The sequence below is a fragment of the Ziziphus jujuba genome, chromosome 10 (genome assembly GCF_031755915.1).
Source record: "Ziziphus jujuba cultivar Dongzao chromosome 10, ASM3175591v1".
Taxonomy (NCBI): Eukaryota; Viridiplantae; Streptophyta; class Magnoliopsida; order Rosales; family Rhamnaceae; genus Ziziphus; species Ziziphus jujuba.
Window position 1 is genome coordinate 1,848,102 of NC_083388.1, and position 23,169 is coordinate 1,871,270.

Genomic DNA, 23,169 nt, shown 5'->3' on the forward strand with positions numbered 1-23,169 from the left:
TAAATAAACAAATAAATTTAAAAAAAATAATAATAATAAAGTACAGATTCCTGGCTACTTCATCATGATCGCAATACAAACCCTCTAATTATTATAGGAGATGAATGTAGACAACGTAGTAAGTTCAGATCTTAATTCTAATTTGAAAAAGAATGTTTTCTTATTCAATTCTCAATTCAATCCCTATTCCTCAATCTTGAAATGAGGCCACAACCCCACTTCTGATGAATGATTAGAAACAATTCGGGAATCAAAAATTGAGAGACCAGAGAAAAATGCTTTAGTAGAGAACTAGGAAATGGATTGGGGTTTAGGAGACAATCAGGAAATAGGTTGGGGATAAGATACTCATTTTGTCACCTTTTGCAGGAATATTGTATAACCCATTTTTTATTAAAAACATATACAAGAAAATATAAGCCTAGCTATAATAAAAGAGAAACTTTATCCTTAAAAAGCAACTCAACTAATAATAGATCTTATATTTAATTACCTAGTCTTAAAAATTCCCTATTCTCAATTTAATGATTTCCATTTTTTTTAAAAAAAAAAAAATATATATATATATATATATATATAAAATAATAAGTTTCCAAGGTGTTTTTCACACCCCTCTTGAGTCCAATATGCTGTATCTAGGAAGAGAGTCCAACATGAACGATTGAACAGGACAAACCATCTATGAAAAACGTTGGTTCCCTTTGTTGAAATTGATAAAAAAGGAAAAAAGTGCACAAATTTACAACTACCTACTAGTTAGACATTAGCTTGATTTCTGCTCCCTTAGATTTTCCTAGCTTATCCATGGCTTCCTCTCATATCCTCTGTCACAACCATATCCTCCAATTTTCATCCAATTCCAGTAGGTGCAGCACTTTTTCTTCCGTCACCTCACATGGGTTTTGTTCTTTCAGCTCAAGGTCAAGATTTGAAAGAAGCCCATTGTTAAAACTCAGGGTTTCTGCCGGAAGACAAATAGAGGTATTGATTTATTATATTTCTCAAAAGCTTTGAATTAAGGTTGCAGTTTCTTTTTTCCTTGTCGTTGAAAGTTTTAAATATCTTTAAGACGCTTAACGTTTCTAAATGTTGGTGGGTTTGGTTGGTGGGATTTAGATAGTATATGATCCTGATGAAAGAATAAACAAGTTGGCGGATGTGGTGGACAAGGATGCGCCTCTTTCAAGGCTTAATCTGTTCTCGCCTTGCAAGGTGTACATATATATATGCATATTCGATTGTTATTTGCACTTTTACTTCCTGATAATTAGGTTTTTCCATCTTATTCTTAATTTGATAGGTCAGTGTGATGGAGATTAATGCATTTTAATTTTTTAATTTTTCTTTCTTTTGATGAACGCAGATAAATGTTTTCTTGAGAATAACTAACAAAAGGGAAGATGGGTTTCATGATTTGGCATCTCTGTTTCATGTAAGTTCCTCGTAATTTGAAGTTTTCTGCTGCCCGGTAATTTTCGTTATGATCCAAGAACTTCTAAGGCATAAGTGATATGCAAGTTCAAAAATTTATGCATTTATTTTGTCTGATGTTAGGGTCACCTTATAGCCCCAAAATGTTGTCTAACATGACAAACATTTTACCCTTTTTGGCCTTTAGGTTATAAGCCTTGGAGATATAATTAAGTTCTCTTTGTCACCATCAAAAAAGAAGGATGTTTTGTCAACCAATGTGTCTGGAGTACCCCTTGATGATAAAAATTTGGTTAGTATATCAATATGCATATGTTGTTTCCATTGTGTTTCTAGTGCTGCATAAATCAAACATTAGCTTTCTTCTTTCTGCAGATTATTAAGGCGCTTAACCTTTACAGGAAGAAAACTGGTACCGATAATTTCTTCTGGGTAAGAAATGAATGCGATTAGTTCCTGCATGATTTTGAATCTTTTTTATATGTAATGTATATCTTATTTTTTACTAATTCATTATATATATATATATTCCACTTGAAAATCTGTGCAGATTCATCTTGATAAAAGGGTGCCCACTGGAGCGGGGCTTGGTGGTGGAAGCAGCAATGCTGCAACTGCACTGTGGGCAGCAAATCAATTCAATAATTGTCGTGCTACAGAGAAGGAACTCCAAGAATGGTCAAGTGAGATTGGTTCAGATATTCCCTTCTTTTTCTCCCAAGGAGCTGCCTATTGTACCGGTCGAGGTGAGGTATGTCTTTATCTTACAAATTTAATTTTGAGGTTTTTTGTGCTCTCTCTCTCAAAATTTCATCTTTAGAAAACAAACTTGTAACTTTAAGGAGATATTTGCTTGATTGTAGAAACACACAAAATCCAATTTTTAATCTGTTTGATATTTGCTTCTTGGGGACACCAAGGACATCAATTTTATATGATGCTTCGAGAGTAAGCCTTGAAACTTTATGCCACTGCTTGTATTTTCTTACCCACCGTGTTAATATGGCAAGAAACATCCTAGCTGTACGGGCGCTAGAATGGGCCTACAATGAGGTCTTGAATCCATGGGATATTACTTGCATTGGTAGGGGTCGTGCCATGAGCAGTTTCAGTGACTATTATATAATTTTGAGCGGTACTCTTCCCTAAATTGCACACATACATGCAACACTATGCATTCTAACTTGAAGTACCATTTGTCTAAGAAATTTCTTATCTTGCTGTGCTGTCCCATTCTACAGCATCTATGTTCTTCTGATCTTTTAGACAAGAGAAACCTTTTCTCCATATCATATTCTCATAGACAAGAAAAGATACTTTTTTTCCTGTGTAAGAATGAGTGGTTATGCTGACATTTCAACCTCATTTTCTATTGTAATGCACATATGTGCATATGCATTTGGTTGGAAAGATTCTAGTAAGTATAGTGTACCGCTGAACTTGCTTGCTGTTTAATCCTAAATGTAATAGTTCATTCTCAAATTTTCATCTGGTTGTCCAGGTTGTTGAGAACATTCTCCCTCCTGTTCCCTTAGACATTCCAATGGTTCTCATAAAGCCCCAGCAGGCATGTTCAACAGCTGAAGTTTATAAGGTAATACAGGGTTAAAGCTAGCGAATTTGTTATTATTTGCACCTATTTCTTTCATCCACCATCTTTTTTATAAAGATTGTTTATATCTCAGCGCCTCAGGCTGGATAACACCAGTAAGGTTGATCCTTTGGCATTGTTAGAGAAAATCTCAAGGGATGGAATAACTCAAGATGTTTGTATCAATGATTTAGGTACGTTTCATTCAGAAAAGTTGAACACACCTATTTGTTTTCCCTGTTTTCCCTTTTTTCCAGTGTTTCTTATCCTTACTTGTAGTTAATTTGTATAGCACTACTTTGTAACATACTTCATGCTTACATGATCAGATACATTCAAATGGGCTTCTTATTTTGACTTATATTTCCTGTACTCAAAATTTGAAATATCGTAGCTACGCATTGTTTGCATTGGCATTCTAGGTCAAAAGAATCTAAATGACAGTTTAAATTTACAATGCAAAATTTTGAACTCACTCTATAGTGTTGCCAGAGTTGGTTGTACCAAACCAAGAAATTTGTTGTTGGTACAATGAGATTTCTTACTGCAATAATGACATCTCTTATCCATGCATTGCTTGACATACATTTTTTCTTATTTGTCGTTTACTCACAGAGCCTCCTGCATTTGAAGTTCTTCCATCTCTTAAAAGATTAAAGCAGCGTGTAATCGCTGCAAGTCGTGGACAGTATGATGCTGTGTTTATGTCTGGGAGGTAAAATGCTTGAATCCCTGTGTTGACAGCTTATATTCCAAAAATTTGCAGTTGGGACGTTAGATTTCAGTTAAGCTTCTTCAGATTGTTCTTATGTGCATAGTTCAGTTCAAAAGTTAATTTACTCACATTAAAGACTTTAATTATCATGAGATATTGACATTTTAGTCTATTTTATTTTCTGCGTATTAGTCATCTCCATATTATTGTTCATGCTGCAGTGGAAGCACAATTGTTGGGATTGGTTCCCCTGATCCTCCACAGTTCATTTATGATGATGATGAATACAAGGATGTATTTTTGTCAGGTCAGTCTCTCCTACTAATGTCTGGCTGTGTCATACTTGGTATCAAAAAATTGTTTTAAAATTTTGGATGATTTATATCATGCTACCACAAGTTCTACTTTGCAATGAACCACAAGTTCAGCTTAGGATCAGATCCACTATAGAAAGGAAAAATTCTCAATAGATGAGTTCTTTCCTTAAGAGTTGCTGCGATGAAAATTTCTAATGTTGCTTTCTTGGTGTAGTTTAAGGTTAACACCATGAATCAAAACTTAAAAATAAAATAATTTTTCAAATACGTGAAGGCTGCTTAAGATGATTGTATTTTACCTTTGGAATTTCTTCCTTTATGCAGAGGCCAATTTTCTCACCCGTGAAGAAAATGAGTGGTACAAAGAACCTGCTTCAAAAACTGCTTCTAGCCCACAGACGGATTTTTCCCAGTCAATTGAGTAATGCATCCTCATAGGAAACACGATGGACATTTTTATCCATTCAATTTCCAACTTATTTTTCTTTTTTGTAAATACTGTCCGTGAAAAAAATAAATAAATGAAGATCTCAATTGAAGCGGTACTAGTATTGAATAAATGAATTGAGAATGAAATCGCTTTAGGCTTTTGCCCTTGTATGAGAATCAACAATCAATGTTCTTTCTTCTTGTGGGGAAAATATTCAATCATCCATACTCTGCTTGGTTTGAAAAACAGAGTATATTTGACCTCATGCCTGCTTGGTTTGAGAGTATATTTGACCTCATCCCTGCTTTCTCACTTCTCATCCATACCAGCGTATATATGTCACTTCTCGTCCATACCGCTACTTTATTGGAATTGCCAGGTAGGGATGAGTGGCATTTTTTAGTTTTCTACTTATTGATGGTCGTGGAAAACTTCAGAAGAAATAAATCGTTGTTAGCAAATTACACTAGAACGAAATCGTCTCTTGCTCTTGTTGGTTCTGTATTTATACATTTCAATTCGAAATATTTCTTTTTTCTTTTTATTTTTCCCTTATAAAATTCCTTTTCGTTAGAATGATCAAATAAAATCCAATGTACTCCAACCCCCTGACTCATCCTCATGCACCATTATCGAAAATTAGTAATGCGATTTTGCCTTGGGTTACTATGATAACGCTCTTTTATTCTTAATCTTTCCCCCACTTGTGATATGCAGAAATGTAATGCACAAAAGGAAATAAAAAAATTAAGCAAAGGACTTTTTAGATGCTTTTTCACTAAAGATGATCCACCAACAATCAACACTGCAGCATCATTAGAACCAACACCAACATGAAATCCACGCACGTCCGTTTTGTCTTTTTTTCTTTTTTTTTGTCTTTTTTTTCTTTTTTTATTATTCATTGAAATACTTCCTCGCCTAAAGAGAAGGAGAAGAAACAAACTGCCTGGGCAAGCTAAACAGATCCTCCCCTTCAAACGGAGACGTCCAGTCCCGAGAACCAGACGACGATGTTTCAGTTCTAGCAGCTCCACCATCCTGCAGTCCCACAATGGAAACACCATTCACATTAGTGGAAGCTGATCTCATGGCAGGTTGAGCCCCCACCCTAGAAGCTTTTGACTCGTAGAGATTTGGGCTGTTCTTCATGAAAGAGGTCAACCCCAGCCAAAGTCCATTGGGCCTTGACGAACCTCTATCCAAAGTCCAATCTATGTTGTTGTAATCAAAGTCCCGCATTGAGCTACCGGTGTTCCAGTCTACGGGAGAAGATGCCCCTGATGATCCAGCTGAACCCACCCCCGAAAATAGACCAAGGGAGGATGCTGCAGATAGTGTCGGAGATGTCCCAGTTCTACTCCACAAGCCATTGCCTCGGCTTGATCCAGGGGAATCCCCAGGGCTGCTTCCAGGAACAAAGTGTTGCTGTTGTTGATATTGGAATTGGTGGTATATCTGATTTGAGCTCAGCTTGTTTGGACTGAGGCTTCTAGTACTCGGAATTTGAGGCAAGAAGCCACTGGACCTCATAGCTTCAACATTATTAGAAGGATACCAACTAGCAGCTGTTCCAGGAAGTGTTGAGCTCATACTAGCCGGAGCTTGCTTTGCATTGAGAGATTGGGGACGCTGCATTACAATAACTGGCTCCCTCACTGTTCCAGTCTGAAGGTTTTTTATTTCATTTCCCATTGCTACATAGCGAGTTTCTGTCTTGGCTGGTGATGAAGAGACCTGTAAAGGTGACACCAAAGAATAGGAAACAGAAGGATTTGATCCTGCATTCAGCCATCGTTTCTCTACTGGCATTGCTGGCTGTTGAGGTTTTGGCCACTCCATCTTTGGTTGAACTCTCTTCAGAGGCTGCAGGTTTTTGCTTGCAGATTCTGAAGACCCTAAAACTGTGACTGCTTGCTTTGTGTAGTTAAAATCTTTTTCATCCTTTCTTTGCTGTATTGTAGGGGGAGGATTGGATTTTGCTTGCGACCTCAAATTCTGACTAACACCAACTGAAAGCTTGCCATTGGCAGTTGGAGGATCGCCCGTTTCTTCTGGCTTAGGTGAACCAGAAGGTGGATCTTGTTTAGCTAATCTAATGCTTTCTATAGCCTTCTCAAGGTCACCCTCACAGGAGACAACAGCCCTTTCAACCTCCTGTCTTGACCATTTATACCTTGTTTCCAAATCTGCAATTCGAGCAAGCTCTTCTGATATGTCAATTTTTATGTTGCCCCCACTTGGATCAGGATCCCTGTGCTTATCGGCTTCTTCTCCACCTTCAAACAACCAAGCAACTGACTCTTCTACTCTACCTTCATTCAGTATAAGAGCCATTGTAGCACGATCAAGTGAAAATCCCATTGCCTCAAGCTGTTGAGCCAGTGATTCAAGCTTTCTTGTCATAAGATAGCCATTGCATTTATCATGTAATTCCTGAGCTCGTCTCTCCTTCTGCCGCTGATGCTTTCTTTCATTCTTCTGACGGATCTTTTCTCGTTTGTCATTGTCAGCTCCTGGTATTGTTTCCTGCCGGGCTGCAGGATTTGATGTCTTATCTTTGTGATCTTCTGACTCACCAGACCAGCTACCATTATTAGAAACAGAATCATACTCAATCCCAGTTGTAAGCGAGCCACCGGAATGATCATCTGTGTCATCTATGTTCCGGAAACGACCATTAGAGTGAAGAGGAGATGTAGAGGGTGCTGATGACAATTCAAGAGTATGAAAAGTCCCTAAAAGTGGATTGTATGCACTAGCTGGTATACCATTACCAGCATTAGCAGGTCCTGAAGGCTTTGAAGACACCTTCTGGGCTTCCTTGCTAGCTTTCTTATCCTTTGATTTAGATCTTGATGCTGGAGACATATTTCTGCACTGTTTAAGGTATAATAATTACTTTAGATTGATGTTTAATAGTATTTGCCAAAAATTAGAATGAAACATCATTAGCTTCACACTAAATGAAACATCATTAGCTTCACACTAAAACCATCCATCTACCATGAAAGTGTAGCAAATAAAAAATATTTGATGCATGCACACATCTAGAGAAAGAGAGAGAAAAAAGAAAGAATCAGTATTGCAACAGCTTACAGATCACAGAGCTGGCTCCTAAACATAAATTTAGGGCTTCGTTGAAAACAAAGAAACAATATCACAGAAAAAGTACAGTAACTCATGAAAGTCATAGGTGCTTGAGAATCATCATTCTTATAGTAATAATTAAGAAATAGTCTCAGTGAAGTGTTGTTTTCCTTTGCAAGATTCAAACATCTTAAGAAGCATTCCAACAACTGAAAGATAATTTCAAGCACAAGTTGCTAGGCAAAACAGAAAAAACCAATAAATAACGATAACCATCACATATATGGTAGAGAGTCCTAAATATTATTTGACCTACATGTCCTATCATCCTTGAACTAGGTGTGAGGCTTAAATGTATATCTCAGAAAATTGCTCAATAAAAAATTAGAGTATTAATATTCATATATACTTATTCAACAAGGTCATAAATATTAAAATAAAAGTTACCTCCGGGATTTAAATAGTGCTACCTCCAAAGGTTCAGATATTCTGTTCCCCAGTAAAACATTACTCAAAAGCTCATAATTTTCTAGTTGCCTAAACCTACTTCATGCTACAGAAGATTGAACAAATAAAACAGGAAAAAAGTAACAGACTAAGCAATCAACCAAACAAATGAATACCAATCAATTATCAACCATATAAAATTTGAAAAATATATAAATAACTAAATAAAGAGTATGTTCTAGTATAAAAGACTTAAGCAAAAAGAAAAAAGCTTCAAGATCATAAAGAAAATTATCTGTTGCAAAAAATATGGGCAAAGTACTAGAAAGCAAATGAGTAAAATAAACAGTGAAACACAAAGCTAGAATAAGCATAACCTATCTGAACAAACAAGTCACATAATTATCATCTAAGTGGCTATACTCTTAATGCTCTGCCTCTGTACTACATTAACTAAGAACACAACATAAACATAACTATCCAAAAATATACAAAAATTTCACAACACATGGCATGATTCAAGACCATAAACTTCTAAAGGATCATCAAAATTACTCGATTTATTTAAGCAAAGCAACGTTCTTATGAAACTAAGCAAATAAACAACCACAGGCCTTCTGTACACATGTTTCGTATTTGCAATATATGCCAAGCCATTTTAAAATTCTCCACACGAAAACCAGAGTCTTGTAGAAAACTTTTAGATATGAGTTAGAAGATTGTGACTAGGAATATCAAAGCATGTAATGCCAAAAACTCAATCAACCTTTTTGGCTTATAAATGCACAAATATCAAACAACTATAAACATCTCATAGACATGCTTAAATTCAATTCCCCAAACTGGATTCAACATATGAACTAGTACAGTTTCTCCACCCCAACCCCAATTTACATAGGAAAATACATATAATGGAAAACTACAATAACGTATAATTGTCAGGAATTTGAACGTACTGATGTAGAAACAAATACAGCAGCAGATTGACATGACAATTAACTGATGATAATAATCCACAACTAATTAACTTAATTTTATTTTCATATATCTAGACTTAGCCCTGTTAGTGAGTTCTATGTAATTATAACATGCATAATTGTCAGTTTCGTGTGTGGTTGGATATCAATATCAGGACTGAAAATATAAACCTATCATAGAAACAACATCCTGGTAACAAGATAGAGCCACCTTCAATCAATAAGTTACAATGTCCACAATCACAGGAAAGCAGGACATGAACCCAATGCATGGAAAACCAAATGTTACTATTCAGAATGGAGATCAATCTGTGCCCATTAAATTAATGGTCATCCCCCCTTCCTATATTAAACTCCAAGAACCTTAACAGTCGTAATACTAATTATCCGAATCAAAAATCGGTGCCATGAACCCATCTCTCTCATCTTTATACGGATTAAATTACACAATTCTTTAATTTTCCTTGTGCCTAAGACACCAAGCGGACTATCACCAACACTCCAGACCAGTTCCGGTCATAAACCATGGGAGGTAGCACGAAATTCCTCGTGATTCTGGTCCACCAATTCCAAAAACAACCCAATTATGGATCTTGTCCAAACATACGGTATCGAAGAAAGATGAAAAGAGAAAATCCACATTAATCCCGAATCCCTAAGAAAAAAACAACTCAAGAGGAATTATCATTATCATCATCCACAAGCCAAGAACCAATGTGATAGCATTTCGGATCACACATACTACCGCGGCGCTCAAAGATCCGCTGATTACCCAAAGAAAACCAAATCGCAAATGAAGGAAAAACCCATTTGCCCAATTCCCAAACCTCAAAATCCGCTCACAATTCAATCCCCTCAATCTTCAGTGATTAGAAGAAACCAACGAATTTCCCGATTTCACCGCCGAGAATGCAAACCACGACGAAATTAATGGAACACATACAAAACGTTTCCTGATCGGAGCAAGAGCCAGAGAAACAGAGAGGAGAGAGACAAAGAAGAGAGAGAAAAGGAGACCAACCTGTAAATGCAGACGGAAGAGCGTGATCGATCAAGAAATCGCTGTTGAAAATGGGTAATCCTTTGAACAAAGAGAGAGAGAGAGAGAGAGAAGAGAGAGAAATATATATGTATAGAGAGAGAGGAGAGAGATTTTATTTCGAGGCCCAAACTGAATCGGAGCGATAGAATTAGGGTTTTGAAAAAAAGAGGAGAGAGAGAGAGACGTAGAGAGAGAGATTTGATAATAAAAACCAAAAAAACTCTATTAACGGAAGGATAGTAGATTGCCTCGTCGCCCTTGTATTTTCTTACTTTGTTTCCTAAATTTTTCCCACATTTTTATTTTTATTTTTATTTTAACCGTTTCTGGTTTCTCTCTCCCTTTTATAATTTTCACACCCGCCTTTCATGATTCACACGTGTCCGGAGCCCTGACATATTTCCTTAAAAAAGATTTTTTATTTATTTAAAAAACAAACAAATTATTTATTTATTTTTTATTATTATTTTATATATTTAAAAAAAAAAAAAAAAAACTGCCTCCAGCATGCATTAGGCGTTAGGCAGTTTTCTCTTCTTTGCAGATCCGATCAGATATGTCCTGACTCTGTCTTGTCTGTTGCTTTGGCATAAGCTTTTTTAATTATATTATTATATAATATTATATTGTATAAAATATTGACATTTTCTTTTATTTTTTTTATTGTTCTAAAACTTTCATTAAGCATATATGAAAAAAGAATTAATAATTAAAAAAATAAATATGAACCCCAAAGAAAAATAATAAAAAAAAATAACTTTCTACCACCAGTGGTTAAACAATTGCAATTTAAAAAATAACACATTCAAATGGAGTAAATAATAAGCACACTTTGAACATTAATAAGTTACCACAATAAGCTCATAAAATTAAAGAAACTTACCCTTTTGTAACTTTTTATATTTTGCTCCATGAAACTATTATAAGTTTTACACTTTGTCCAATAAAAAAAAAAAAAAAAAAAAAAAAAAAAACCATATTGTCTCATAATTCCTTTTAATATATATGTACATATATATATATATACTCTCCCATAATTTTTGTTACTATTTAAATGTCATTAAATTATTGGATTACTAGTTTGACATAAAAACAATAGTTCTTGAGACAATGTTATAATTTTTATTTTTATTTCCTTTATTTAGGGGTAAAATGAAAAGCTGCTATAATTCAAGGATTCTTTCTTTTTTGTCCTAAAATTTAGTATTTTGTGACCAAAAAATAAAAATAAAAGGAAAAAAAAATCTCAATGTGGAGTTTCTCATATCAATATTTTTAATAAATAAACAACATTTTTTTTTGGTCTCCTTAACTATTATGCATGTTAGGCTTTCTCCCAAACTGAAAAATCTTGAATTGTCCCTCTTTGACTATTATTTCATTAACAGATTAATCTGGTTATGTATTTTGACATATGGAATTGATATAATATAACTAAATATAATTTGTTCCACTAAATTTATTAAAAATATTTGATTGATTACGCTGATCTAAGTGGGAAACATGCCAAAGTATAGTTTCAAATTTTTACAACAGATATAAAAAACAGCCCAAAACCCATTATTTAAACCAAAATTACAAATTCATAAAAAAATAAAAAAATAAAATAAAAAAACTGTTAGTTTTTAACTAGTTGGTGCATGACCCTTTATTTCTTTATTTTCCTAGTGGTTGGAAATAAAAACATGAAGCTTTAGCTTATACTATATATTCTCAGTGAACCTTATCCAATCATACTTTGAGCCCTGATGCAACTGACGCACATATTGCTAGTCAAAAGGAACACGAACTTGGAAGCAATGAAAAAAAAAAAAATGGAACATGAACGGACCACCTAATATATAAATTACATGACGAAAAAACAAACAACTAGAAAAGAATGGTCAAGGATATTAATATTGGTAACCTTTGAAAGCGAATTATGGAATATATTTAACAGTTTCAGGCAAGTAAAAAGACCTATATATATATATATATACACACACACACACACACATGAAAGATATAATATATTACATATATTTTAAATAATAAGTTTCAGACTTAAAATGCATCTTAAGAGTAAAGTAGGTTAAGCAATTGTTCTCAGCACATGCTACAGAAAGAGTCCTTGGTGAACTCAATTTGTTTCTAATCTCCTCTCCACATGACAATGGCAAAAAAGTATTGATATATATATAGACACACACACACGCACACACACAACATAATTTGACCAACGTGGCTACCTGGACTTTCTGGTCCAAAACAATTGCAAGCACTGAAGCTTTAGCACATAGGCACAGAAAGTGTGCTGTGGCAGAGTCTTAATTTGGAAATATATACTCCCAACCACTAGTAGAGAAAATGTGTGATTGTGTTGTGCATTGTCAAACAGTGTAAGCATGGAAGGAACTGAAACTTCCCGAGCCCCATCTTGCAAAAATGGAAGTCATTCCAAGACCTGACCCCATATGAAGAACAGGAATACAAAAAGGAGGAAAAAAAAAAAATATTTCCCCAACTTATCCAATTTTCACACCAACATCTAACAAGCAAGCTATTCTATGGTTCCATCATCAGTGTCTCAATAAAAGGGCATCTATTCAAAAGTTGCCACCGTCAAGCTCAGTGAACATTGCAAAGTAACAGCAACCGAAAGGTATGTAATTAATACAGTAGAAAGCATAAAAGGAAGATTTGTTATACATTTGAGAATCTAAAAGCAGCACAGGCACGTTCATAATAACAATATTTAAGAGCCAATTATCAGACCTCTTATGCAGTCACTTACTTTATTGATAGTAAAGCTGTCTTTGAGTTCAACAAACTGCACTAGCCAAGGAGTAGCAATTTCTCTTCTCAAAGAATAAATAAATAAGTAAAAAATTCAAGAACCAGAGAAAGAGCATTTCTTTTTGTGAAGAATACATGAATAAAATTCCAACAACTCACAGACCCATCATTTACTAAAATTACACAAGAAAACAACCATAACTAAAGCTCAAGAACTAAAGGAACAGAGAATAAGAGCATATGAAAATGCCATGATGCAGAGGAAATCAATGGTTGGTAATGACCATAAGATAGAGAATGCAAAAAATGACAGTGGATGGTAATGGAGTGGAAGGCCTCCAAGAGTGCCCCAGCATGCCTTGCACATCCTTCAAACTCTGCCTTGGAGCACCCAGAATATTCTCAAGCTGAAGGAGAGCTGGAAGCTCACATGAGCGAAACAGAGCAGTGAAGAGTGGATGTTTGGGATTAGGATTTTAAAATTCAAATAAAATAGCACTTATTTGTTGAAATGTAGTAATTAGAATGAGTACGCACTACTTCGTTCACTTCAAAATTGTAGTGTTAGCTTGCATAAAATTGTTGAGCCATGGTACATATTTTTTAATGCCAGTTGCCTTTATCTGCTGTTCTAGTGGTGCGTTTTTTACTGCAGCACAGGGTGGAAGTTCTAGCATATGATACTATTATATTATATATTCTATGATAGGGCATTTTGGAGGAAATTATTTCTAAGCTAGATGATATTACATTGTGGGCTAACAATGTATGGAGTTTGTGTATCAGCTGAAGATTACAGGGGAAGAATGTAAAGGTGTGCTCGATTTCGTAGTGAAGTAGTAACTATGTTGTTGTCTTTTTAAGTCCGAAACTTCATTTGCATATGTAGAAAGTAGTTGGAAGGAAATGGCAAGCCATGTATAGTGTGCATCAAAAGCTGAAAATAGCAGAAGAATTCTAGATGCAGAAAACACTCACTCGCAAAAAATCACACAAAGTAGGTGGAAAAATGGGAATAACTCCAAAACACGTGTCTATACATATTCATATATTTACACAATCGAACATTAATACCTTATGATGTAAAAGAAGGATGTTGAAGGTATCCCCACAATATAATAAAACGTAAATTAAATCAATTGGGAGGAGAAAAAAAAAAAAAAAGTATCGTGGTGGTAACTGCATATATATGCTTCAACTATAACATCATTAACACACTATTTCAAGAAGTAGCTATAATTGCCCCAAATATAAAAGTAAATAAATAAATAAACAAAGTCATTGTCAATGGGAAAATTAAAATGATAAATACCAAAAGAAATAAAAAGGAGATATATTCTGTTCAAAGCTAAGCTAATGAAAGCTGTGACAATTCAAACTCCATAAAGATAAGGAATCAAGAATTAGAACAAATAAAAACACAGGGGGCGGAACCCTAGACACACTTAAAAATAAATAAACACCAGGGAACATTATCAAATCACTATTCTTTTCTTTTGAGCAAAACGTGTAGAATCATTCATCTACAACTCTCCAAATCAATACAGGCATATTTAATTAATCGCCCAAATTAATCCATGATAAAAGGAATGAAAAGTAAATTGATGCTACAAATCCAGAACCAAGTTTAAAAGTAAGGAATCTTACTTGCTCATTGTCATACTTTTGTGACAGGGAAGGTTTTTCAGCACTAAGAGACAACACTGGATTTCATAGATAACCATAGAGACAGCAACTGAATTTCCTCGAAGAAGAACAAGGATTTTGCTGAACAACTCTTGGAACACAGCAAACCGAATCTGACCCATATCTTTATTAATAACAAAAAAAAAAAAAAAAAAGGAGAAGAAAAATCAAAATTTCAAGCTTTAAATAGCAGAGAAAAATGGAGGAATAAGAAAACAAAACTGGGATCACAAACTGCAGAGAACAACAACTCCGCTGTTGTTTAAGAGACGCGTGGTTTTCAACCGCTGCAGAATAGTCCAACCCAAGTGAGAATGAAAGACGATGAAGAGGTAAAAAAAACAAGAAGGAGAAGAGAGGCAAATTAAGCAGAGAAAACAAAAACAAAATAATATTAAAAAAATATTTCGTACGTTTTCCTTAAGTGCGTAATTAATCTGTGATAAATCTAATAATTAGTAATTACATATTACGTATTTTAAAATTTTTATATGTGAGTTTGATCCTATCTTTCTTTTTCTTCGGCAGTATTTGATTCTTTAATCACAAAAAAGTTTGGGTTGATTCAAATTTTGTTACAGATTTCTATAGGCATAAATAGTCAGATTTTAAAAAATTGTGAAGTCAAAAAAATTTGTAAGTAAATAACAAATTTGTCACACGATTAGTATAGTTAATATATATTCAACCTTCAATTATATTACAAATTAAATGCGATGAAGGAAGGCACATTGTAAAACAAGTAATTATTAAAACAAAAGGAAGGGATTACTTGCGCTGTGGTGGATGAGAAAGAATCATATGCCTTTGGAGTATGGACCACCTCCACCCTCTTTTTTCTTTTTTCTTTTTTTTTTTTTTAATATTTAAAAATAGCATATTCCTCTTTGTTGGTTTTCCATGTTGCAAACAGAACTAGTTTCCATGTCTTTGAAGAAGTATTTATAAAAACCGTTTAATTTCGTTTTTGGTTCATTTTCCACAACATTGCACAAAAACACATTCCATTTTTTGGCTCCCAAAACACCAATCAACCATGGCCGATATACTATCTGAGGAACAAATCGCCGAGTTCAAAGAGGCTTTCACCCTCTTTGACAAGGATGGCAATGGTCTTCTTTCTCATCACCTTCCCTTAATTTCTACATCTATATATATATATATATATATATATTACAATATTATAATTTTCTGAGGTTGTTTAATATTATATGTATATATTTGGTCAGGTTGTATCACAACCAGCGAGCTTGGAAATATTATGAGGTCTCTAGGCCAAAACGTTACAGAGGCAGAGCTTCGACAAATGGTGACTGATGTGGATGTGGATAATAATGGTACAATTGAGTTTCCAGAATTCCTTGAAATAATGGCTCGGAAGCTTAAGGACAGTGCTGCTGAGGAAGAGCTCAAGGAAGCTTTCAGTGTGTTTGACAAAGATCAGAACGGCTTCATTTCGGCAGCTGAGCTTCGAAATGTTATGACAAATCTTGGTGAGAAGCTAACGGATGACCAAATTAATGAGATGATTCGTGAGGCAGATGTTGATGGAGATGGCGAAATCAACTACAAAGAGTTTGTCAAAGTCATGATAGCAGCCAGGTAAGAACCTCTCTATAATATTTTATATCAATTTTCAAATTTTTATCTATTGGGTTGGGCAATTTGCCTCCAATCGCATATAATTCTGATAATATATCGCTTAAATTATATATAATTGGAACTTTCATCAAATTTAAACCAAAAAGTCTCGTTTGCTTGTTTGTCCTCATATTTTGTGGTAATATATACTTGTTTATGTTTATTGTCCATGAACTAAGCTAGATATAGTTTAGGTTGTGGAAATTATTATACTTTAGGTTTTTATTGATGAGGGTTTTAATAGTTTGTGCTTTTTAAGTGACTATAGTGTTGTTAAATATGGTATGTCAAAGTCTTTGGTACACTTATTATATGAAACTTCTTGGCGTAGTGATTATTTGCTTCTCTTGTTTATTTTCTTCCTCTTATCAAATATATATATATATATATATATATATTGCTTCAATGCGTTTTAAAATGTTTGTGCAATTTCCTGTTTGATCGTTACTTATCCAAAAGAAAAAAGGAAAAAAAAAAAAAGGGAAAAGAAAAAGAAAATCTACCTATTTTGTGCCTTCGTTGTGCTTTCCACTTCTTTTTTCCCCCCTAAATATTACTCCCACTGTATTTGATCATTTGTTCTTGTATTTTGTTTTTCATCTTATAATATGGTTATGATTTTTGTGTATGTTTTTCTTTAGAGTTGTTATTTCACATACTCAATATTTTTGGTATATATATAATATTAAAAAAATAAATGACATGAAAAACAAAAATAATGTTTGAGACCAACATACCCAATGTTGTCAAATGTTTTCAAATCTAGAATGCCACACATTCTTAAGGCGAAAAATAAAAAATAATAAAATTGTTAAATCACTTTTTAGAAGTTGAGTGTTTTCAAAAGTAAGAATTTGGAATATTTTCCAGTTAAAGCGTATGTCTTGTATTTGAGATGTGTTTCCGTTATCTAGTGATCTTCACTTTCTAATATTTTTTTCCCCTCAAAAGTGATGAGAATTAGGAACATAATTTTTTTCTCATAAAAAAAAAAATGTGGGTCAGACAGGTGGTGGTCTAGTCTTTTTCCTTTTTTAGATGCCAAATTTATTGAAAAATTAAATTCTATGCTTTTTTTGGTGAATAAAATGAAATTCTATGCTATGAAGTACTAATTTGCACTTTTTTATTTCCTGAATGAACGTGATCGATGATGCTCTTTGGAAGACATTATAGAAGCTATGTAAATAGATAGATCAATTAGAAGAATATTCTTACAAATAGGAAATATAATTAGAGAATATGGATCTCAATCTTTACAAGAGATAATTAAAATCTAAAGATTCTAATGCTTTTTTCTTTTTGTTGGATGGAGTGGGAAACGCTTTGTTCCTTAGATGTGTAAAGAAAATGCTTTTTTCGAATTAATTTTCATATCATTCATCCTCTAAAAGTTTTTACGTTTTGTTTTTTCTAGTGGCTATATATGTTCTTCCTCAAACACCTTCCTTACTTTCCACTTTTTTATTTTCGAAAAGTAACCAAGAATTCATGATCAAATTAACTTATCCCAAATTTTTTTGCATATAAAAATATATAGCAGTATATACCTTTAATTTTCTTTGTTTTTTTTTTTTATGTTTTATTTAAATTCATTAGGTAAAACCATCTATTTTCTTCGATATTCTTAAGCCTTTAAATGCATGACTGTTCTAATATGATAATGATATCGGGAATATACTATATCCACATCTAGAATTTAGATATTAATAATCTAGATTTCTTACCAAATCAATACATTTTTTTCATAACTAAAAATTGGTCTTGAATGTACAAACACATTCCCAATCTTCCATTTTCTCTTTCTGAAATTAATTTTCAACATTTTTCTGATTGATGAAATCTCAAACTTTGGTTTCTTTTTTTTTTTTTTTTTTTTGTTTTAATGAATATAATTGAAATGTTAAACATAGAACTAATGTTTGAATTTGGCAATGCATAACAGAAGAAGGCTAAAGAAATCAGAAGAGATAAGCAAGGGAAGCAAGACTTGTAATGGAGGAAATGACAGTAGCTGCAAAAAACGGTCGCGTAATAAACAAGGTTGTCGTGATTGTACAATCCTCTAAATTCAATTATGTTAACAATTATCATATGGTTTCGAAATATCATGATAATCGTAATATGTTATTTGGGTTTTTCCCATTAAGATACACATATCATGTCAAAATGGACCTAGTTGTCCATTTGTATAACCTTTTGTGATGTTAATTCCCACTTGTTCAAAATATCTGCCTTTCTTTTTGTTGGAATTACTTTCACCTTCGGCTACAGACCCCAACTACTCGACATTCTTTCGGTTTTGAACAAACAAACAGTGAAAACTTTTTGAGGAAAAACAGAACAGAACAGTTTTCATTTTCTCATCCAATCTGAGTTGGAGTATAAATAAAAAGCTAATAAGGTTGGAAAAATTGCATGTTCAACTACTTTTTTCATATTTACCTACCCTTGTGTGTATTTTAATTTTTCCACTAATAGCACCCCTTCAAACTTCATTTTAGTCAAATCTTGTTTAAAATTTTGGTCAACCAAATAAAACTTTAAAATGACATATTTACCCTTTTATACTTGTAACTAAGCGTTAACTTCAATTGGCTAATTTTTTTTATATCCAAACGAAACTATTAATATGTTAAGCACTTGGTATCATCATTATAAGAGGATATTTTAGTCATTGTGACCTGAAATTAAAAACCATTAACTACCATATGCATTAGGAGTATTAGTGGAAAAAAAAAATTGCAATTTAAAAGGAGATGTAACCCAAATTTCCAGTAATGATAATAATAATAACATATGTAAAAAAAAAAAGAAATTAATTATAACAATAATTATTATTATTTTGAAGTTTCACCATTATTTGATTCTTTATTTATTTTATTCTCTTTTTGTTTGCATTCTTTTTTTTTTTTTTTTTGGTTAGAGATATTACAATATATTCATCTATATCTGGTCAGATCCATGTACAACTTAAATGTGTATTTTTAAGAGTTTTACCACTACTAGAACAAGTCTATAAATATAAATAAATATTTTTGTTGCAGATTATTTAATTCTTTATTAACAAAAAAGTTTGTGTTGCTTCAAATTTCAAGTCATAAATAATGACATATTGTGAAATTGTAAAGTCTTAATAAAAAAATTGTCGCCAGGCCATATATTGTTATCCTTCTAGTTATTTTATGAAGTAAATGAGAAGAAGGATTACTTGTGGTGTAGTGGATGAGAAAGAATCATATGCCTGTGGACCACCACCTTTTGTTTTTGTTTTTTTGTTTTTTTTTTTTATGTTTTTATTTTATTTTATATAATTTTAATTTAATCTTTTTTAATATTTATAAATGGCATATCCCTCTATCTTGGTTTTCCATGTTGCAAACAAAGAACTATAGTCTCTTTATACTTGAAGAAGTATTTATAAAAACCATATAATCGATTTCGTTTTGCTTTATTTCCTAGTTAAACATTGAATAGAACACACATTCCATTTGCTCTGGCTCCCAAAACACCAATCAACCATGGCCGACTTATTATCTGAAGAACAAATGAATGAGATCAAAGAGGCCTTCAACATCTTCAACAAGGATGGCAGTGGTCTTCTATCTCATCTCCCTCTCTATCTTTTGATTAACTTCTATAAATCTCTATAAATTCCAATATAATATTCTGAGATTGTTGAATATATACATATATATATTATATTAATTATACATATTTTTTGGCCTGGTTGTATTAGAGCCAGCGAGCTTGGGAATGCTATGCGGACTCTAGGCCTAAGTCCTACAGAGGCAGAGCTTCAAGAAATGGTGAATTATGGGGATGTGGATGAGAATGGTACAATTGCCTTTTCAGACTTCGCTCAAATAGTTGCTCGAAAGCAGAACAGTGCTGCTGAGGAAGAGCTCAAGGAAGCTTTCAGTGTGTTCGACAGAGATCAAAACGGCTTCATTTCCGCGGCTGAGCTTCGACATGTTATGGCAAATATTCGTGAGAAGCTAACTGAAGAGGAAATTAATGAGATGGTTAATAAGGCTGATACTGATGGGGATGGCCAAATCAACTACAAAGATTTTGTCGAAGTTATAATGGCCAAGTAAGTAACCAACCTCTCTGTATATTTATATCAAGTTTCAAATTTTTATTTACTGGGTAACTGAACCTAGTTTGATGTAATTAGGGATAATATATCCCACAAACTTAAAACAGAAAAACTTGGTTTGCTTGTTTGTCTCTTTTCTTGCCTCTATTTTTTCTCTTTTTTTTCGTTGGTAGTAATATGTACTTGTTTTATGTTTGTTTGAACTTTGATTCATATTTATAATAGGATACTAATTGTTTGGTAGTGTATCTAATAAATTTAGTATTTTTTTTTTCTATCAAGTATTATGAAATATGAACCTAGAAACAATGGTTAATTTTTGTTTTTTGGATAACAATTATTGTTATAGTATACCAGAGTTTTTGTTTACCTTTGTTGTATGGAGCTTCTCATGGCTTTATGACCATTTACTTCTCTTGTTTTCTTTTCTTCCTCTTATAATATGCTTTTAAAAATAACTCTGCAATTTTCTGTCTCATCATTCTGTGTTAAACAAAAAAATAAAATAAAAAAATACCTATTTTGTATCTTCATTGTACTTCCACTTCTTTTTTTACCCTAAATATTACTCCACTGTATTTGATAATTTGTTTCTTCTATTTTGTTTTTCCTCTATATCACATGGTTATGATTTTTGTATTTTTTTTTTTTTTTTTAGAGTTGTTAATTACATATGCTCAATATATTTGGTATATACAATAACTAACAAATAAAATGCCATTAAAAACAAAAATAATATTTGAGACCAACAAACCAACTGTTGTCAAATATATATATATATATATATATATATGAATATCTCGCATCTCATATATTCTTGACGCAAAAATTAAAAATAAACAAAATTGTCAGTGATCAATCACTCTCTAGAAGTTGGGTATTTTTTTTTTTTTTTAAGAAAAAAATGGGGTATTTTCAATGGTAAGAATTCGGAATATTATCACCATGTTTAAGATTTGTCCATTATCTAGTAATCTTCACTTTCTCATTTTTTATCCTCATAAGTGGTGAGAATTAGGAATATAAACTTTTTCTCATAAAAAAATGTGGAATTCGCACAGGTGGTCTAGTTTTTTTTTTTTTTTTTTTTTTTTTTTTTTTTTTGAGGCCCCAAATTTATTGAAAAGTGAAATTCTTTGCTTTTTTAGATTGTATAAAATGAAATTCTACCCTACGACGTACACTAATTTGCACTTTTTTATTTCTTGAATGAATGTGATCGATAATGATCTTTGGAAGACAGTATAAAAGGTATATAAATAGATAGATCATTTCACCAAAAAAATATATGTACATGTATATATATATATATATATATAGATAGATCAGTCAGAAGAGTATTCTCACAAATGGTAAATAGAATTAGAGAATACGGATCTCAATCTTTACAAGAAATAATAGAAAATCTATAGATTCATATGCCTTTCTTATTTTTTGTTGGTTGGGCCGGGAGACACTTTGTTACATAGATGTGTAAAGAAAATACATTTATTTTGGTTTTTGAATTAATTTTCTTATCATTCATCCTCAACCTCTTTTTTTTTTTTTTTAATCTTTTCCGAGAGGCTATATGTATTCTTCCTCAAACACCTTCATAAGTTTCTATACTTTATTTTCTTTTGTTACTTATATAAGAAAAAGAATCGAGAACTCATGACTATATTAACTTATACCAAATTTTATTGCATGCATAGCACTTACATACCTTTAATTTTCTTCGTTTTTTATGTTTTATTTTATTTTCATTAGGTTATCATTTTAAGGATTTTAAATTTATGACTGTTCTAATTTGATAATTGAATGTACTATCCACATCTTGAATTTAGGTATTAATAAGCTAGATTTCTTACCAAATCAATAATTTTTTTCACGAGTAAAAATTGGTTTTGGTTTTGAATGTACAAACACCTCACCCATCCTCAATTTTCTCTTTCTGAAATTAATTTTTAACATATTTCTGATTGAGATTCTCAAACTTTTTTTTTATAATCATTATAATAGAAATGATTAAACCTAAATTTTTTTGAGTTTGGTGATGAATAACAGAAGAAGGCAAAAGAAATTTGAAGAGAAGAGCAAGGGAAGCACTTATTGGAAAGAAGGAAATGGCAAGAGCAGCAATAAACCCCAAGTTAAACAACGTTGTCCAATCCTCTAAATTCAATTATTACAAATATATGGTTCCCAATATCATGATAATTGTATATTATTTGGGTTTTACCCATTAAGATACATCATATCAAAATGGACCGAATTTTCTACTTGTATAAGCTTGTGATTTTAATTTCCGATATAATAAAAAACGTGATTAATATCTTTGCCTTTCTATTTGTTGCAACCACTTTCAGCTTCAGCTGCACTATAAAAATTTAATTCTACAGGAAACAAAAAAAGTTACTGTAAAACCAACTACTTGCACGTTCTTTTTTTGACTTTAAAACAACAACCAAAACTTTTTTGAGGGGGAAAAAAAAAAAAAACACAAAAAAACAGAAGAATTTTCTGTTGCTCATCAAGTCTGAGTTGGAGTATAAATAAAGTGAAGGTGTGGGAAAATTACACGTTTGATCACTTTTTCATATTAACCTCGTGTGTATTTCAATTTTTCACCTATAGTACACCTTCAACCTTCATTTTGGTTTAGTCAACCCGAGCAAAAATTGAAATGACAAATTTACCCTTTTATACTTCCAACTAGGCGTTTACTTTAATTGGCTAATTTTTTATTTTATTTTTTTTCATATCCAAACAATACTAGTAATATTTATATTATAGAAATTAGAAGGAAACCAGGACACCAAGACAATTAAAAGAAAACAAACAAGACAATGAACTCACTGTCAAGCACTTACTTTCATCACTGTGAAAGGATATTTTTGTCATTGTAGCCAGAAATTTAACACCGTTAACTACCATTATGCATTA

The 23,169-nt window shown here is 32.6% G+C and overlaps 3 protein-coding genes across 10 annotated transcripts; 2 read left to right on the forward strand and 1 right to left on the reverse strand.

Annotated features, from left to right (window-relative positions):
• Positions 1–589: 589 nt before the first annotated feature.
• LOC107432921 (4-diphosphocytidyl-2-C-methyl-D-erythritol kinase, chloroplastic) lies at positions 590–4,599 on the forward strand. Of its 2 annotated transcripts, XM_016044137.4 has the most exons (11): positions 591–981; positions 1,117–1,212; positions 1,364–1,432; positions 1,619–1,723; positions 1,807–1,863; positions 1,982–2,182; positions 2,933–3,025; positions 3,117–3,216; positions 3,638–3,737; positions 3,959–4,044; positions 4,379–4,599. In XM_016044137.4, the coding sequence occupies exons 1-11, from the start codon at positions 805–807 to the stop codon at positions 4,477–4,479; spliced, it is 1,185 nt and encodes a 394-aa protein (XP_015899623.2). In that variant the 5' UTR covers positions 591–804; the 3' UTR covers positions 4,480–4,599. The 2 variants fall into 2 exon arrangements, with proteins under 2 accessions (XP_015899624.2, XP_015899623.2); XM_016044138.4 differs by lacking the exon at positions 1,619–1,723 and having other exon boundaries at positions 590–981.
• Positions 4,376–14,885, reverse strand: LOC107432920 (uncharacterized). 7 transcript variants are annotated; one of them, XR_009634504.1, is made up of 3 exons: positions 14,463–14,825; positions 4,779–7,359; positions 4,376–4,745 (listed from the first exon to the last, which is right to left on the reverse strand). XR_009634504.1 is itself a non-coding variant. In XM_060812221.1 (3 exons), exons 2-3 carry the CDS (start codon positions 14,621–14,623, stop codon positions 5,406–5,408), a joined length of 2,115 nt encoding a protein of 704 aa, XP_060668204.1. In that variant the 5' UTR covers positions 14,624–14,625; positions 14,737–14,885; the 3' UTR covers positions 4,376–5,405. The 7 variants fall into 7 exon arrangements, 6 of the variants coding, with proteins under 6 accessions (XP_060668204.1, XP_060668205.1, XP_048323857.1 ...); XM_060812221.1 differs by having other exon boundaries at positions 4,376–7,359; positions 14,463–14,625; positions 14,737–14,885; XM_060812222.1 differs by having other exon boundaries at positions 4,376–7,359.
• A 551-nt stretch (positions 14,886–15,436) lies between these two features.
• LOC107432911 (calmodulin-like protein 12) lies at positions 15,437–22,570 on the forward strand. Its single transcript, XM_060811888.1, has 6 exons — positions 15,437–15,613; positions 15,731–16,103; positions 18,088–18,185; positions 19,620–19,737; positions 19,870–20,238; positions 22,273–22,570. The coding sequence occupies exons 1-6, from the start codon at positions 15,538–15,540 to the stop codon at positions 22,400–22,402; spliced, it is 1,164 nt and encodes a 387-aa protein (XP_060667871.1). The 5' UTR covers positions 15,437–15,537; the 3' UTR covers positions 22,403–22,570.
• Positions 22,571–23,169: the final 599 nt, after the last annotated feature.